The sequence below is a fragment of the Euleptes europaea genome, chromosome 12, assembly GCF_029931775.1.
Source record: "Euleptes europaea isolate rEulEur1 chromosome 12, rEulEur1.hap1, whole genome shotgun sequence".
Classification (NCBI taxonomy): Eukaryota; Metazoa; Chordata; class Lepidosauria; order Squamata; family Sphaerodactylidae; genus Euleptes; species Euleptes europaea.
The window spans coordinates 64697256-64716422 of record NC_079323.1 but is presented as its reverse complement, the minus strand read 5'-3'; the positions used below and the strand labels follow the sequence as shown (position 1 = coordinate 64716422).

At 44.4% G+C, this 19167-nt stretch overlaps 1 protein-coding gene across 1 annotated transcript in view; it reads left to right on the top strand.

Annotated features, from left to right (window-relative positions):
• Positions 1-6536: 6536 nt before the first annotated feature.
• The window catches only part of WDR4 (WD repeat domain 4), a 30306-nt gene continuing 17675 nt past the window's right edge, over positions 6537-19167 (top strand). The window contains exons 1-7 of the mRNA XM_056858240.1: positions 6537-6646; positions 9945-10007; positions 10761-10907; positions 11793-11949; positions 13527-13639; positions 16872-16932; positions 18415-18513. Coding sequence (XP_056714218.1) covers positions 6537-6646; positions 9945-10007; positions 10761-10907; positions 11793-11949; positions 13527-13639; positions 16872-16932; positions 18415-18513 — 750 coding nt within the window. The remainder of the gene's footprint in view (positions 6647-9944; positions 10008-10760; positions 10908-11792; positions 11950-13526; positions 13640-16871; positions 16933-18414; positions 18514-19167) is intronic.

The following is a 19167-nucleotide window of genomic DNA, read 5'->3' as shown; positions in this document are numbered from 1 at the left end:
ATTTCCCACCCAAACAACATCCACCCAGGCTTTACTGCAAACCTTCGCAAAACTTCAGAGCAAAGGAGGTTTGAGAAAGAGCACAGAAAAGCCAGGAGAACCACAAGAGATGAATGAATGTGGCATGATACTGTAGGGAAACAGAAAAAAGCCCATTTCTGAACAGTACAGAAACCAGGGTAGATAATTCATGGCCCCAGTTCCTGGAACGGGTGTTTGTTGCAAAGTGAAGACTATGATATCAGCAACAGCAGAAGCCACTTCAGTCTCCCAGTATAAATAAGCACAGCAGCATCCAGGCAAAAACATTTACATTAGAAATCCAATATTCTAATATTCCAATCCTTTATTTACTTACTTGGTGAAAGAGTTATTTTTAATTGTGTAATCTGCTTAGAGGGATTATACAATTAAAAATAATGTAGCAACAGCAAATTTAATACAGCAAACCAACAACACAAACTGCACTACAAAAATCAGAGAGTGACATATTTAAAACAGCATTAAACAATGACCAAGGCAATGAAAACTACCTAAAATTTCACAGATGTTAAAGTATAACTCCATTTCCCTTACAGGATTCCTGGTCATCTAAAGCTCCGACCTTGAAATGCAGTGAGCCGAGGGACAGAGTCTAGCAATTAAGTGTGTGCAGCCTGGTGAGGCCGTGAGGGAGCCTAAAAGCACTTGACGGGGACAGAGGGCCAAGCAAGTCATGGGAAGAGCCTGGCTGCACAACCACAAAATGTGCCACATTCAAGAGGGCGGGGCAATCTCTCAATCTGAGAAATTACTTCTTCACCCTCAGGCCCGGAGAAAAAGAAGTAAAGCTTGGGGCCATACTCTGAGTTTGCAAGAAAGCAGGTGCGCGGAGAGATGATTCTTGTAAATAAGGGATCATATCATTATGATAAGGCAAGAGTCACTGGAAAAGACGGTCATGCTAGGAAAAGTTGAGGGCAGCAGGAAAAGAGTAAGACCCAACAAGAGGCGGATGGACTCCATAAAGGACGCCACGGCCCTCCGTTTGCAAGACTTGAGCAAGGATCTCGTAGGTTATCCGGGCTGTGTGACCGTGGTCTTGGTATTTTCTTTCCTGACGTTTCGCCAGCAGCTGTGGCAGGCATCTTCAGAGGAGGAACACTGAAGGACAGTGTCTCTCAGTGTCAAGTGTGAAGGAAGAGTAATACATAGTCAGAAAGGGGTTGGGTTTGAGCTGAGTCATTGTCCTGCAAAAAGTAACAAAGGTAATGTGCTAACCATTGTCCTGTAAGTATCAAGATAATGTGCTAATGAGGGTGTGGTATGTTAATATCTTGAAAACCTCCAGCCTAACAAAGACTACAGTCCACAATAGCCATGCAGATTAGCTTTGGATTTCACACATTATCAGATCACTTCAGGATACAATGGTTCCATATTAACATACCACACCCTCATTAGCACATTATCTTGATGCTTACAGGACAATGGTTAGCACATTACCTTGGATACTTTTTGCAGGACAATGACTCAGCTCAAACCTAACCTCCTTCTGACTATATATTACTCTGACTATATATTACACTTTGACACTGAGACACACCGTCCTTCAGTGTTGCTCCTCTGAAGATGCCTGCCGCAGCTGCTGGCGAAACGTCAGGGAAGAAAATACCAAGACCACGGTCACACAGCCCGGATAACCCACGAGAACCAATGAACTCTGACCGTGAAAGCCTTCGACAATATTTTGAGCAAGGCTGTCAAAGACAGGACATTTTGGAGGACGTTGACTGACAGGGTCGCCATGAGTCGGAAGCGACTTGACGGCACTTCACACCTCCTTCAGCCAGAGGTTGAACAGTAGCGGGGCTAACAAGCAGCCTTGACTGACTCCCTTGAACAAGGGAACGGGTGTAGTTAACTGGCCTTCCAATCCAGGCGCAGGGACACAGCCCACCCCGTCAGTTACCTGGAGCGCCGCGCGACGGCCACGACGGGCCAGAAAAGAGGACGCCATGTTGGCGCCCCGCCGAAACCGCCGCCCCTCGCCCGGCCGCCGCCCACGGAGAGCGCATGCGCATGGGCAAGGCCTCAGGCACAAACCCCGCCCAGGTTCCCCGCTGCATCCAATCAGCGCCTCTCACCTGTGCACGCGGTTGCGCTTAGAGGCGGCGTTGGCGGCGGCTCGGGAGAGATCACGTGACAGGCGAGGGGGAGGAGGGCGGGGGTTCGCCCCGGGGGCAGAGAGACGCTCAACGGAAAACTGAGGTGATGGGGGGAGGGGCGGGGAGGGTGACGCCCGAGAGGGGCTCTTGTGCCCCGAGCCTGTCATGAGGGCCAGCTCTGGGGATTTGCCTCTCTCTGGACGCGCGTTTCCCCCAGCTGAGCTCTCAGACCTCTGCCTGGGGGCTTGTGGTTGAGCTTTGGGGATTTGGATGGGACACGTGTGCCTCGAGAGCACTGGTTCCCAGCCAGGGGTCCACGCACCCCCAGGGGTCCGCGAGAACTAAATCAAGGCCCGCGAAACAAAGTTATCAACCCATAATCAATTAATATTTTCAATTAAAAGTTCTCTATTATAAAATATATATGTTCAAATATTATTCTAAGTTTAATGTTTAACTAACAGTTAGGATTCAAGTTTATTTTCAAATCCTCTGAATTTTTATGTTGACCCTTGGGGTCCCTGCACCGAACAAAAAAATCCTAGTGGTCCCTGGTCAAAAAAGGTTGGGAACCACTGCCTAGAGAGTGGCCAAGCCAAGCCGAAAAGCCCCACGCGCCAGTGGCCTCAGTGGTCAAGAAACGAGAAGTTTGTCGCCCACGAGCGCGGCCGCCCCGTTTTTGCAAAGCCTGTTTTTGCAAGTCGGAGCCACGGCGCGGTGATCAAGGATCTGCTTTGTGTACAAAAGGTCCCAGGTCCAGGCCTTGGGGTCTCTGGTGACCACGATCAGGTGATGCCAGAAAGAGACCCGAGCCTCTGGGAAGGCGGTCAGGGGAGACGAGGCCAACCTGCACTCAGTCGAAGGCCCCTTAATAGGGCCCAGCATCGCCTTGGCTCTTCAGGCAGACCCGAAGACCAGCGCGGTCCTGGACACACATGAGGCGTGTGGGGATGGGGGTTCTGGCCTCTTTTCCCCAGGCGACTTCTTTGCCTTCAAAGGCTGCAGACCGCTCCGTTGAGGGGGGGAAATCGCTGCCACTACAAAGGCATATTTACTGGAGAAGAGCGAGTCCTGAGATCGGAATTAGGACAACTTCTATTGCTGTAGAAATCTTCCCATTTTTGAGGTACACCGAACTCTTCTTCAGCCGAAATGGAAGGTTGACTACGTGTACATGCAGTTAGATTGGGCTACAGATTTACAAATCGTCCCTGCTCCAAAGTACAAATTATGATGATAATAATCAATTATAACTCCTGGTATGATGTGTCACATTTTGCTCTCCTTGGTTAATGGTGTGGAAATAGAAATTTTTTAAAGGCGAATAGAACTGATTTGGTTACGATACTGTATTAAAAATTAATTGCAATTCTGTTTCTTTCAAAGAAAGGCAAGCTGTAACCATTAGCACGTATTTGTAGATAAATGATGTAGCCCAAGCATGTTTACTCAGAAGTATTGCTGAAGAGCCCCGTGGCACAGAGTGGTAAGCTGCAGTACCGCAGTCCAAGCTCTGCTCACGACCTGAGTTTGATCCCAACGGGAGTCGGTTTCAGGTAGCCGGCTCAAGGTTGACTCAGCCTTCCATCCTTCCAAGGTCGGTAAAATGAGTACCCAGCTTGCTGGGGGTAGAGAGAAGATGACTGGGGAAGGCACTGGCAAACCACCCTGCAAACAAAGTCTGCCTAGAAAACATCGGGATGTGACGTCACCCCATGGGTCAGGAATGACCCGGTGCTTGCACAGGGGACCTTTACCTTTTTAAGTATTGCTGATTTCAGTAGATTTCCTCTCTAAGGGCACAGGATTTCGCTGATGCGTTCTATGGGCACTTAACTGGGAGTAAGTACCACTGAGCATAGTGAGACTTGTTTCTGAGTAAACAGGCATTGGTCAGGGACAGGGTAAAAGCCGGAATGGGCATTAAACAAATAATAGTACAGAACAATATTTTAGAAATCAAAGCACGGAAAGGGTGCACGTTTATTAACCCTTTCCAGGCCAAAATGCCTCCGGAACACCACGGAAGGGCCCAGAATGGGCATTAAACAAAAAGAAGAGGAGGAGGAAGAAGAGTTGGTTTTTATATGCCAACTTTCTCTACCACTTAAGGAAGACTCAAAATGGCTTACAATCACCTTCCCTCCTCCTCCCCACAACAGACACCACGTGAGGTAGGTGTGGCTGAGAGAGCTCTGAGAGAGCTGTGACTAGCCCAAGGTCACCCAGCTGGCGTCATGTGTAGGAGTGGGGAAACCAACCTGGTTCACCAGATTAGCATCCACCGCTCATGTGGAGGAGTGGGGAATCAAACCCGGTTCTCCAGATTAGAGGCCACCACTCCAAGCCACTGCTCTTAACCACCACACCACACCGGTGTACTGCAAAAAACAGTGGTATGCCTTAAAGAGACAGTCTAGAACAATATTTTAGAAATCAAAACGTGGAAAGAATGGCATTTATTAACCCTTTCCAGGCCAAAATGCCTCTGGAACACCTCGGAACAGGCATTAAACAAATAATCGTAATGCCAAAAGAAATAATAACTGATGTTGACTGGAGTTTTTAGGTTTGGGCACCACAATGTTGCATGATGGACATTTGTGAGTTCAACCACTTCAGTGATGTTGGAGTACTTCAGTGTTACAGGAGGTCACGAGCCTGAGAACACATTCCGGCGAGTAAGCCCCACTGAAATAAATGGGACTTCTGAGTAGATCTGCTTAGCATTTCTCCCAGACATGTCTGCACACAGTATTTGGCCCTTGGTGCTGTTAGGAACTGTTTTTCCCCCTGCTTCCCCACTGCATTATGGTGCATTTGCACCCAACCTGGGGTTTCCCCTGCTTGTCTCTTCTTTTTCCCAAACCTGCTTTGATTCAAATTTGTGGGAAAGGTCTCAGCAAACCCTGGATGGCTGTCACGCGAGTAGAAAAGTTTGGATTTTGCCAGTCCAGCCCACACAACAGCCCTCTTACCTGCTCCTGTCCCTGGCAGCAGTAGTTCCCTCCCTCTGGCACCACAAATCTTTTTATCAGCAAATGAACATCATTATATCATTCTTGAAGGTTCTCTGAATTTCCAGCTTTCATTTTTAACAAGTCTCTAGCCCTTTTCATTGCAGAGATATAAAGGAAAAACATTTGCAACAAAGGTAGCTAGACTTTTTGTTTGTTAAGAAAGCTGGGAATTTGGAGAACCACAGAGACACACTGTTATGTTATAATGATCTATTCAACTGATTTTTTAAAATAAAGATGCATGTTCTGGGGGCATTTTGGCCCGGAAAGAGTTAATAAATGCACACTATGTGTTCTGATTTCCAATTATTGTTCTGGAGTGCTTTTAACACATTCTGCTGTTTTTTGTGATATTATTTGTTTAATGCCCATTCCGGGCAGTTTTGTAGCATTCTGGAGGCATTTTGGCCTGGAAAGGGTTATTAAATGCACACTCTTTCCACATTTTGATTTCTAAAGTATTGTTCTGGAGTGTCTTTACGGCATGTCACTGTTTTTTGTGGTACTATTATTTGTTTAATGCCTATTCCAGTCCGTTCCGGTTTTTACCCTTTCCCCATTGATCCATGCTGCAAATCTGAAATTAATGAACATTTTCTTGAGAATAAGCCTTATGCAACACACAACAATAAATAGAGTCCTTGTAATAATTAGTGCTGCACTGCTAAATATACCTGGCTATAGATCTTATCGACATCAGTGTTACTTCCTTTTGGATTAATATATTTAGGATCGGAGCTATAGTGTAAAACTAAAAATCTGTTTTAGAAGACCGAGTGAGCGTCGCCTATTTTCCCTGCTGCTGCGACTACTTATGCATTCTTCCTCCTTTTCTACCAGTTTTGGCATCGTTCCTGTTAAGGAACTCATTCGCTAGATGACATGTGCATAAAAACAGAGGCTTTTCTTGCTCCCCCAGGACCAGATGCTTATTGCAACTGAGCGAGGCTTCCAGCACTGTGCCGAATGAGCTGAAAAAGGAGACGGTCGAAAACGACCGGTATCGGGCGAAAATTTGCCGCTCTCTAAATGCCCATTTCTCTCCAGCCAAATTCTCAAAACTCAACAAGCCCCCGTGCAGAGTTCTGAGAATTTGTCTGGAGGGAGATGTGCATTTAGAGAGCGGCAAATCCAAGGCAAAACCTCCCGGGCGTTTTCGCAGACGTGTCCAAAGAGGCTCCACTCACGGGCACTTCCGGGATTAAGCGCCCCTTTAGCCACCAAAGCACGGCGCAGACCGCTCTCGCAAGTTTCAGTTTGATGCCGGAAGTCGTGCGGAGGAACTCTCCGAGATCCTTATTAGCTTCCGGGTGAGTGGGTGGGGCCCGCGCCTAGCGACGTGTGCGCACGCGTGGCTCCTCGGTTGCCCATGGAGGCGGCGGCGGCGGCGGTTGCCAGGCCGGGGCTCGAGCTCTGCGGGGCCTGGATGGTGGTCCGAGGGGGGTGCAGGCTCCTCGCTGCCCGCTACAAAGAGCCCAGGTGAGGGAGGGGGGAGTCCCAACGCGGGCGGTGCACGTGAGGATGAGTCCGCGGAAAGAACGGCCTCGGTTCGTTTGGACCGGCCTGGCGAGATCCGGGTCCTCTGTCCGAGCCGGCTCTCACGACAGGGGGTGGAGGAGCGTTATAGTGCGTTCCTGAGGAGATTTACTCCAGTCTAAGCCCATTGAAATGCATGGGCTTAGACTGGAAGAACTCACCTTAGGCATGCACTGTAAAGGTCGATTGCTTTAATCAAACAGATGGAGCTGCCTGCCTTATACCTGGGCTGGGGCTTAGTGGTAGAGCCTCTGCTTGGCATGCAGAAGGTCCCAGGTTCAATCCCAGGCATCTCCAGTTAAAGCACTGGTTCCCAACCAGGGGTCTGTGGACCCCCGGGGGTCCACGAGAACTAAATTAAGGTCCGCGAAACAAAGTTATAAACCCATAATAAATTAATATTTTCAATTAAAAGTTCTCTATTATAAAAATATATATTCAAATATTATTCTAAGTTTAATGTTTAACTAACAGTTATGATTAAAGTTTATTTTCAAATTCTCAGAATTTTTATTTTGAACCTTGGGGTCCCTGCACCGAACAAAAAAGTCCTAGTGGTCCCTGGTCAAAAAAAGGTTGGGAACCACTGAGTTAAAGGAACCAGGCGAGTAGGTGATGTGAAAGACGGGATGTACTAAAACGAATGACAAGTCAGCAACTCTTTTTGTGCTGTGATGTATTTCAATGGAGTCAATGCAAGTCAACCGACACTCTCTTCTCCCATTATCTTCAGCGGGCTGGGCAACCTCTCCCATTGCTTCCAATGGGCTGACTTGTCATTCGTTTTAGTACGTTCTGTGAAAGATCTCAGCCTGAGACCCTGGAGAGCCGCTCCTGGTCTGAGTAGACGATACTGACTTCGATGGACTGATGGTCTGATTCAGTATAAGGCAGCGGCATGTGCTCATGTGTAGACCATTAGTGGATCTAGCTCAGAAAATGCCTACTTTCTAAGATCCTTTTTGGATAACTATACTAAATATTAATCTTTCATATTTTCTGCCTTAATGTTCACCTTTGGAAAGGGTGTGTATGAATGTGCTTTGTGTGTTCTGAAAATATGTTAGACTTAGATTGCAGGACATGCAGGCCCTGCCTCATTCTGAGTGGAACCATCTTTCTAGAGCAGTACTGCAGACATGATTATGCAGCCCACACTTCAGAGGTGTGGAGTACATTATTTCCCATATCTGCATTTGGATTTCCCTTTAATTTGGTGATACTGTGTGGTAGAACTTTGGCCTTCATTACACATAAAGCATTTGCATTACCTCAGATCAGTGGTAACTTGAAAACACTCTATTAAAAACTGGATTGTATAATAAAGCAAGAATATATCTTTTTAAAAAGAAAAATTTTCTGTTTAAAAAGAAAAACTTTCTGAACCCATAAGGTTCAATTATCCATTATGTTATCCTTGTGCTCTTCCGAAGTCCAGAGCTGCCAAGAGCTACCATGAGCTCCTGAACAGAGATTCTCCACCTGCCCCCCATATGATCCTGATCCAAACTAAATATCATAACAAAACAAATAATTTGGCTCACAATTACCATGTATTTATAGTAATAAAGGAATCGGCCTGTCTGTTCTTCTGTCCATTTATGTCAGCATAACTCATCAGAAAATAAAGCTAGGAGGCTCAAAATTGGCCACCAGCTTCAGGATGATCATGGGAGTTCCAGGGCCAAAATTGAAAGGCATGAGAATATCCTGGCCAAGGTGAGACACCCTGCATGCTATTTGCAGTGGATGCTAAGGCCCTCTGTTTGTGGCACATATAACACATCAGACAATAATGCTACATGTTTGAAAACTGGCCACCAACCCCAGAATGATGATGGAAGTTGCAGTGCCAAAAATGAAGGGATTTGGAACACCCTGAACCAGGAAATCTTTCCAGGTTTCATGGAAGGTTGCTGGGTGACATACTCTCAACGAGACCTACCTCACAGGGTTGTGAGGATAACATGGAGGACAGAACAACGCCACTTTGGGTCTCCACTGGGGAGAAATACTGGATATGACATTTTTTTATAAATGTAATTTTTAATAACCATATCATTTGTCCTGTTAAAGTAGCCTTTACAAAGGGCTATTAGATCTTCCACCAACACAACAATAATGATAGAACTCCCAGTTCAGGCACTGGGTTTCTATCTTCTGTTCCACATGTATAACCACAAAAGCAGATCAAGGTTTCATTACCATGCATGTAAAGAGTGGAGGAAGGGGGAAGAATCCTTTTACTATTTTATTAGATCTTGGGGAAATATTAACTCCCCACCCCTTCTGTTCATAATATTAACAAAGATTTGCAACTATACTACTACTAAATACGTTCTGTTGCCAAGCAGGCTATGGATGAGAAGGAGTTGAGACCAAGACTTGAAAATAAATTGGGGGGGGGGATGGAAAAATTAGGTGGAGAAAGAGAGATGAATGAGAAAAGTGTGGAAAACATTAAATGAATGAGAAAAATTAAAATAAAAGAGAGGTTTTATCTTGCTGCAACACACTATTGCTTTGCAAGATCTGTCTGAGTTGGGTGCAAGGAAAGGAAGAAGGAAAGGTTGTTGGAGACAACCTTGTTAGCAGGCTGCAGGTGGGCAACTGCTGTAACAGCCATCAGCCTTGCTGGCTTGTTTTACTCCAGTGCTGGCTTGGTTGATGGGTTTAGCATGATTTGTTAAGCAAGTTTGCTTCAGCCTTGCAGAAAGGAGAGTCAAGTGGATAGTCAGAGAGTGACTTTTACTGAGCTCAGACTAGTAGCTGCAGTCATAACTGCATTAAAAGGAAAAGGACTGGAAAGGCATTTGGCTGGCAGCCCTTCCCTCATCCACTAAAAGACTTGGGATTAGCCACGCCTTACTGAGTTCCACTCTTGGGAAGATTCCCAGGCACACAGAGAGCCTATTTGAACTGAATATAACATACAGTTAGGCCTGGTGTTCAGTAAAGACATGGCCATATCTCATTACTTTTTCTGTTGATCTGGTAACCTCTTGTCTTCTAATACAAAAGCCTGAAAAAATACACATGGCATTTTTACCTTCTAAACTATGCATTTGGTCCTACTATTTTCCATGTTTCCTTTATTAAGATATACAAGATAGTAGCTTACTATTAATTTTGTAGCTTTGGGGCTCAAAAGGTATGGAGATAAAGTATTTGAATACCAAAGCACTACTGAATGCTCTTCCCTTAGAGAAATATTGATGTTGTATATATCTTTAATTTCTAGCCAAGATGATCTTTTCATATACGATTGTACCACTGCAGGCAAGAAACCTCAGGAAAACAAAGGGTAAAACTGTTTAAACTCTTTATACTAAATAACATGTGTATCATAGTTCTATTTATCCAGATACTCTGGGGAATGTATGCCTTTAAAATAGAAGTTGCTGGTTGCAGGTGGGAAGAATCCTTGCCTACTATTCTAATGTATATCTCTTCTCCACCACCGGGGTGCTGGATAGAATACAGAGTAGAAAGTGGAAAATATACAGATATAGAAGAAATACGTGGAAGAAAGAGTCTTCCTAATTATAATTATATAAATGTATAGGCTAGTTCATGGCAAATATTCTATACTGAAAAATCTTAATTACCTGAAAGTTCCTAATTGGCAGTGTCCTTTTAGATCTTATGTTCTCGGTTTGTATAGGCTGGGAAGGTCAGCATAAATATTTATACTCCAAATCTATTAATAAATTTTAATTGGCAGCATGTTACTTAATACTGAGTCGGAATGTACTGGCAAATCAATAATGGGTGCTTAATCAAAACTATTCAAAAATTCCTGCAACTGACCAAAAGTGTGTGTTTAGTAGGGTCATATACTTACATGGATCTTCATGATGTTGTCTCCTTGATTGTTGATGTGTTACGTAGATAAAAAAATATAGGCCAGAACTGAAAAGCCTGCATAGCTTCATGAACACTGGGTCTTTTGCTAGCCCAGGGCTGCTGGTTCCCTCCACTTTCAATGTGTGTCACCTTGAAATAATTGTGCTTTAAAATCCCGACACACACACAATCTTTCTCTGCTTGTTTTTAGAGAGGATGGAAAGTCAGCAGTTAAATCAAGTGATACTATCCTTGCCTGTGCATTTTCTTCACCTGGAACCTACTTTGCTCTGACTGATGACAACAAACGCCTGATTCTTTTTCGTACTAAACCTTCCTGGGAATGCTTGAGCGTAAGGTATGGAGAGGAAAGCAACTTGGAAGAAATTTTGTACCTTTATTTTCCCATCTCCTCAATATTCCTTGAGTTCTCCAGGGCCTTCCTTGTTTTCTTGTTCATGAGTTTGATTGTGCAGTGGTAGAGTGGAAGTGTGCAGACAAAAGAAGATGTATTTTTTCCATTCCCTTTTTTTCCTTTCTTGTATTGAACAAGTGGTAGAAGTTTGGGGCTTGGAAAGTGGGATGTTAAAGAAAATGCTGCTCGTGGAGTTTTTTCAATTTTTACCATCACCGCCCAATAGGTTAGGCTGGGGAGAAGTGAATGGTCACAGCTTGAATGGCTTGGGAGGCATCTGAACCCAATTCTTCCTGATTCAAATCCTGCACATTATACCTCACAGGCCATCTTTTCCCAGGTTCACAATACTCTTCTCAGTTTGTAGAAGGATTAAACAAGTGATTATTTTTTTGAAAGTTTAAAAACAACCCCCCCCCCAAGAAACCGCTATTCCTTGAGCTGTATTACAACCTGCTTTTGAAATTTTGGTTTGCTATATACTGCAGAAAGCTTCTGAAGAAGCTCTCTGTAATCCTAGTACCAAATATTCATTGTGTCATTCAGGTTGAAAGGATTTTTCTTTCTCCTGTATGAAGAAAAATTAATTTTGATCACAGGCGGTTTGTTCTATTGTAATATTTGTGATGGTTCAAATTCAGGGTGAATGTCTTCTTTCTTTGCTCCAGTCACTGCACCCTTTCACAGCTAATGCATGCTGGGGTGGTCCTTCCCAGCTACAAATTTAGTGATCTGTTAGATCCTGAAGTGTAAATGTAACCTAACTATAAAGTCCACCTTTCTAAAGAGGAATTTTTGAAACCGACTTGAATCAGTTCTTCTGTTCAGACTTGTCACTAGAAGATGCACTTCCCTGATTATAACAGCAGCAGAAGATAAGATTCTGGTTGCTGACAAATCTGGAGACGTCTATTCTTATTCAGTAGCTGAACCAGAAAATACAGGAACAATTGAACTTGGGCACCTGTCTCTTCTTTTGGATATGGTATGTTTACACAGCTGCTGTTTCAATACTTTCTTCATTTAAAGAAAATGTTCAGTCTTTTCATCAGTGGCCTCTGACTAGAAACACTACACTGAAGAGAACACAAAATCTTCTGAACCTCTTACAGTGTACTATGACTTTTGGTACTAGATAATCTGAGCTTTAGACTCCCCACCCCCACCCCCAAGACAGGATACTTCTCTCCCCCCCATCCCCTATATTTATAAGATTTGAACCATTTCCAAAGGGTGATTCATACATACAGGGTAGCAGCCTTTCCCCTCTCTTAATTGTTCCTGGTCATCCTCAGGTGTGAGATCATTGTGAACTGACCTATCCATGCATTAGGATGATTGTGGTAGGTAAAAATAGTGCAGCTGTGATTCTGGAGTTTGTTGCCATCTACTGTTGGTTCTCTGTGCACTGATCAATGTATTCCCATCTTCTGCAATGTTGGAGAGTAGTGAGAGAGTAGTGTATAGTCCCTAAAGAGGCATCTGCTCAGGGCCTTTCTTGGAGGTCAGATGACTCAGCAATTAAGAACATTTGATGCTCTTATTTTCACATGGAACTGAGTACTGGGAACCTGTTGGCAGTCTGTATGCTTAGTGGTCATCAGCTGTTCTAATAAAACTACTCTTATCTGTGATGCTCTTGGAGGCATCTCATTCTAAAGTATGTCCAGTTATCCATATGAGATGTGATAAGCTTACTGTAATACTTAATAAGTCTCCCTGTTGAGAATTAACTTGCAGCCCAATCCTAAGTATAGTGCCCATTTCCTTAGGAGCACAGTTCGTTGGTGGGATGAACTACAAAATAAGCAAGCTTCAGATCAGGTTGTAACAAGGGCTGGTTCAAGCTTCTCGGCCACCCCAGCAAGGCCCGTGTTTTCAGAGGGACTGGTGAATAGGCCCATTTTCCCGTGTCACTCCTGGAGAGTCTGTGACCCCCTCCAGAGGCAGCACCACTGAGGTCCAACCTGGATCTGACTGTAGGCAGCATTGGTGGGGACGGGTACCTCCTCCTGTTTCTGTGTCACAGCCCTCCCCCCCCGACCCAGGAGATGGTGACATGGGTCTGGGAGGAAGCAGCAGGTACAATTCAAGCCCTTCTCTCCCCTCCACTGATTTAGCACCCCAAGTGGCTTCTTGGGTGGCGAATTGGCCGTGACTGTAATTCTGTGTATGAGGTTTTAGCTGCTTCTTTAAAAGTTAGTTTATCAAAGTTATTAAGCTTGGCTACTTATCTGAATTTCTTACTGTAGTTATATTATACATTCAAATAAAGTTTTAATGTTTGGTAGTCATGAGGTGGACAAATAGCTATTGATAAGCTTTTCTAAATTGGAACAATTAGCTCCTTTTCTTGCCATCAATACAATATGCATTAATAACAGAGGTGTTGGGGGGGCAGGCTGTTAATTTTTGTGAGCTTACTTTCAAGACTTCATATACAACAATTTGAAAGTTGAGAATAATGCTATAAGTGGTAAATGTGTGATCACTGTAAATACCAGTATGCATGCCCAAAAGTCTTCTGGACTGTTTCCATGATGACCTGTTTTGAATCACTAGGCTTTGAGTCCTGATGACCAGTATATCTTAACAGCTGACCGAGATGAGAAGATACGAGTTAGTTTGACAAGAGCACCACATAACATTGTATCCTTCTGCCTGGGACACAGAGAGTAAGTGTCATTATAGAAACTCTCCAACCTCGTCAAAAAGGGAGGGTCCTGTTGTGGAGAAGAGGTAGGAAAGCATATTTAATTTAAATGCTCCCTAAAGCTTTTCAGCCCTAACAGCAATTTAACTGTGAATAAATAAATAAATTTTATTTGCGGCTAGTATGCCAGATAAAACAGGTAAAACAGAAACTGACCATACAGAATAGATGTTTACAACCAAGGCCAACAAAATTAGGAATCACCCAATTCTACATTTCCACAGATTAAGGATGTACATTAAGGCGACGTAGCTTCATTGCTACTGCACAGTATTTTGCAACTTGGGTGGTGATTGGTGAGCTGTCTCCCAGCAGAAACCTTTTGGCCCATTCACCCTCATCACCAGAGCCTATTTCCCTAATCAGTTTCAGTACCTTTATTGGCATACCAAGGGCAATCAAAAAGAGTAAATGTACATCATTTTACCTCGCCTCTTAATTACATCACCAAGAAATTTGGCTACAGATTCAATAATCTCAGAACTTCTGGAGGATAACAACAAGTTAATCTTACTATCGTCGGCTTGATTAGCATAGTTTGATAGAAAAGGATCTAAAAGGGCACTATTTCCCTAATCAAAGGGTCAGTAATATTGAAGAGGGCTGACTTGTAGAGGGGACATCTAAAAAATACATGTTCAATGGTTTCCAGCTCCCCTGTGTTACACGGGCAAAGTCTCTCCACCCTGGGGATCTTCTTAAATCTCCCTTCTAATATGGCAGATGGTAGGGCTGCACATCTGGCCAGTGTATAGGCCCTTCTATGTTCCTTTCCAGGGAGTATAAATATGCAGCTGGGGCTAAAATATACCTGGAATGTTGAGGTGCTATAAATGCAGGGGATCTCAAGAGATCTGTTTGACGCTCAGTATCTTTGACTCTTTCATTTATAGTTAGTCTAGCTTGGTCCATACCCATTTGCAAAAGTGCTGACGGAGGTAATTTTGCTTGGCCCTCAGGGTCAGTTTTCTGCCCAAGCAACCAAGGTACAGGAAGCACTATAGAGGCCAGCAGTATGGGAGAAGGCAGCTGACATGTCTATCCTCACCCCAGTTTTATCCTCACAACAACCCTTGTGAGGGAGATTAGAATTATAGAAAGTAACTGACCCAAGATTGCCCTGTGAGTTTCAAAGGGAAAACTTGGACTGTAACCACTATGCCACACTGGCATTCAAACAATAAAAAATCCCAGCTTTGTAGGTAAATGCCCCCAGCCTGCAGAGGATGGCCAGGAACTGAGCATTTCTCCCTAAGCAGCTGGGTTTTTCCTTACTTCCTGCTGATCAAAATCCTTATTGGTGGTGCTCTTCTCAACTTTGATTTATTGACCTAATTTGAGGCTTGATAACAAGTGTATTTGTTTTCCATCAAATAATCTTTTAATTCAAGCCTGCTGTCGCTTCCTTCTGTGGGCTTTTGATCTTGCTTATCTGGTTTGTAAATGGGATTATTAATAGTGAAAAAGCCATTTTGATGTTCAAAAGAAATTCTTCTGCTCGTGTTCGCTTTTGTGCCCAGGCATTCAGTTCCTTCACAAATGCACACTGAAGTGATTGTTAGGCTGCAATCCTAAGAACACTTGCCGGAGTAAACCCATTGAAGAAAGTGGGACTTATTTCTGAGCAGGACTGCTCAGGATTGCTCCCTTAGTCTTATTTGATTCAGTGCTCAGATCTGATAATAAAGTCAAATGGAAGTCTGCCCAAAGACGTCTGCCCAAAGAAAACCACCCCTGCTGTTTTGGTCCCTCTGCTGGGTTTGCGGTATCCTTTTTTGTTACCTGGTGACAATGGGCAGCTGTTCACATGGAAGTTGATTTATGTGTTTGCATTGTATTTGTATTTATTATTTAGTTTATTTAGCAAATGTTTATGTCACCTCTTTAGGGAACCTGCCCAAGGCACCTTACTAAAAGAAATATAATGGAAATAAAGCATTAAAAGTGATTAATTAAAATCCAGCATTACAAATCCAGCCAAAGCATTACAACATAGGCCACGGATCACCAACCTTTTTGAGTCTGTGGTCACCTTTGGAGATCTGACACTGTGGAGGGCACAGTCACAAAATGGCTGCTGCAGGAGGCGGAGCCAACCACGAAATGGCTGCCACAGCTTACCTTCAGTCACACAGTGAGGATCTTTGTGCTGTAGGGGCAACTGCTGCCAAAGCAACATTTTTTTAAAATCTCCAATGGCCAATCAAAAGCCTTGCTAGGCAAAAGCCCCACCTGGCCCTGTCCACTCTCTAAAAACACTTGATGGATACCATGGTGCCTGTGGGCACCATGTTGGGGACCCCAACCTAGGCCATTGCAGAGCTGCAAGTAATATTCTCAGACCCCTTAATTGAAACCTTGGGTGAACAGAAAAGTTTTGGCCTAGTGCCTAAAAGAGAATAGTGTAGGTGTCAAGGGAGCCTCAAGGGGAAGGGTATTCCATAAGCATGGGGCCCCTACTGAAAAGCCCCATCTCTGGTTACCATCTGCCTGACCACTAAAGGCGGGGGCAATGAGAACAGGGCTTGAGAGCTAGATCTTAACTGCAAGCTGGACAACATGGGAGGAGGTAGTCCTTCACTGTATTTGTTTGCAGCTTCTCCATGTTGCAGCTCAAGCCTGACTACTTCTCCATAGGCTTTCTGTAGCCTGGATTCAGGATTTCCTCCCCTTAGCTCTGTAGCCCCTCAGCTGGTGTCAGGCTCATAGGCTAGAAGGGAGAATGGGTCGTATGTCTGCCTTTCATAATGCTGCTCTGTGCAAAATAGGGCAGCACTATGGAGAGCATACATGTAGTTCTGTCGTCTTTTTGATGGCCTTATGGTGGCAATGAATACATTGGGGGGGCAGTTTTAACCTCCACAGCAAGAGGCTGGATGAATGCTAAATTACACGGATGAACTTTTTTAAAATACTGATCGATGCCAAGCAAGTGTCATAGAAACCAAGGTCATCCATTCCTGCTGTATTTAATTATGTTACCTTTTAATGGACTTATTAGTAAGCCAGAGGCTAGCAGAACACTTATTAGCACAGTAACTGTGTTTCTGGGTAAGTATTTCCTTACATGAGAGATAAGATACTAACCTAATCCAATGTAGAAATTTCTGTGTTGCTATGGTGATGTATAACTTCATATGTTACTATCTTTGTTTGCCTTTCAAACAAATGCTGGATTTTTCCCCCTCCTTTAGGTTCGTCAGTCGAATATTTATAATACCAGACTATCCAGATCTTCTCTTATCAGCTTCTGGGGTACGTATGAGCTTTTTTAAATCTGGAGTTTTAGTCAGCTGCTTTAAAATCACGTGTTTTGCAGCAAGAAAAAACTACTTGAGTTTGCATATATACAGTTTTCTATATAAGCAAAATATTATGCAGCGATTTCCTCTGTCTCCTGTGTTATTCCTGGGGAAAATAATTTGAAAATGATGAAGCTGCTAGGATGACTTCCTGAAACCAGGGCAGTCTTACAGCGCATTCCTGACCTTTAAGGGTGAAAGCCCTTAGGAGGCCAGGAAGGTGCTGCGCCGGCGTTGGGGCCCTCCACGCCGGTGTCCGGCCTACTTATGTAAGTGGCCCCAACGCCGGTGGGGAGGGCCAGACGCCCGTTGTCAGGCACCGCCACAGCAGCGTCCCACCAGGCATCCCACCGGTGTAAAGGCCCATGCCGGCATCCTGGGGGGTGTCCCAGGAGGCGTTCCCAGGTTTTCTGGGGAGGTGGGGCTGCCTTAAGGCAGCCTCCTGTCCCTGTTCGCCCTGGGAACATCGGCGGTGAGAGGAGCAAGGGTGTGCCAGCTTTTTGCTGGCGCAGCATCGCTTTTCTCAATGGGGTGAAAAGGTCCTGTTTGACAAAAAAAAGCCTATAAAAGCCTTTTTTTTTTTGGTCTTTCGGCGGTCATGGTACAGCTTAGGAGACGGCGCAGTGATGTCTCCTCCCTGCCGTCCCCGGCCGCCACCAGTGCAAGAATGGGCTGTTAGTGATTCTGGGGCCCTGAGCAAAAGTCCAGAATGGGGCCCAAGAAGTGCTGATTTAAGGAAGGAGTGGCCCTCTCCCTGTGCAAAGCAGGCATGTGGAGTGGCTGTGTGGTGGGGTGCTGCCTGGATCGGGGAGGGGGGGGGCATGAGCTGCAGCAGTAGCCTGCCTGCCGCTCTTCTTTCCTCTTCCGTGTGGGGTTGAGAGGCCCAAGGCAGCTGCCCAAGATGCTGCACGGCTAAAATGGCCCCTGCTTGAAACTCGGGTTGCAGCAGCTGAGACACAGGTGCAATAAGTTTGACTTAGAAAAGAGCAAGAATGCAGTAGCACCTGAAAGACTAACAAAATTTCTGGCAGGGTATGAGCTTTCGTAAGCCACAGCTCACTTCTTCAGATACCATTAAGTTTGACTTAGTTTGAGATACAATAAGTTTGGCTTGGTGCAAGCAGCTACTGTGGTCGTCTTATTGCATTTCTGCTTGTGCAAGTGGACATTTTGCACTGGACTCAAGTCCCTGTCTTGTTTTCATCCTTGAAACAGTCCCATAAGCCAGGCAGTGTTGTTATCCCCACATTCTTTCTGTCTTACATTTTTATCCTGCCCTTTCTGCAAGGAGCTCAGGGCAGTGTACCTGAGTCTCCTTCCTATTGTGAAAGTCACTGTGAATCTTGATCATAGCATGCAAATGAGAGTGAAAGCTGGACCAAGGATCGCCATACCTGGAGTGTTAATTATCAGCCTGTTTGTTTTACTTCCTCAGGACTGTACACTGAGGCTTTGGGAGTACAAAAGTGGGAAAGAAGTCCATTGTTGCCACCTGAATAATTTGGATGTACATGAGGCCACCAAAAATGAGAAGGTAATGTGACTGTATGTTTTCTTTTTTTCTTTCTCTTTGCTTTCACACTAGCTGCCGTGGTTTGAGTTTAAACAAGGAGGTTTCCACATGGATGTTTTGCTCCCCCTTGGCTTCCTTCAGTGCTGTTTTCAGTACTACCCATGTGACACAGTCCTCTATTCATCCTGTTTCTGTGTTTTCCCTCCTGCTTGTTTGCAGTCTTTCCCAGAATTGTTTTGGCATGATCTTTTTTTTGGAAAGATCGCAGTCAAAGCAATTTGGATATCATGTGGATGGAAACTTTTTAAAGTGTAATAGCTGTATTGCTGTAGAGTATAATATTGTAACAATGCATTTGTTTCAGCTTTCTTGCTCTCTCTTTTTAAAAGTAAGTCCCTTTCCTAATGGAGTTATAAGAGGAAAAGTACTGGGCACATGTTTCTCCTTGCAATTCCTTAACTAAATGGTCTAAAGACTTACTTTTTTTTTTTTAATGAAAGCTGGGAATCAGTATAGTATTGCAATAGACTGCTATAATGCTATGGCTCTATACCTATTACCAGTTTTTTTTAAAAAGACTGAAAAAAGTCCTTTGGCAGCTGGAGGAAATGGCAGCCACAGCAGGGCGAAGTGAGGAAAATGGAGGGAAACGTCTGCGTGGATGTTTTGTTGCCT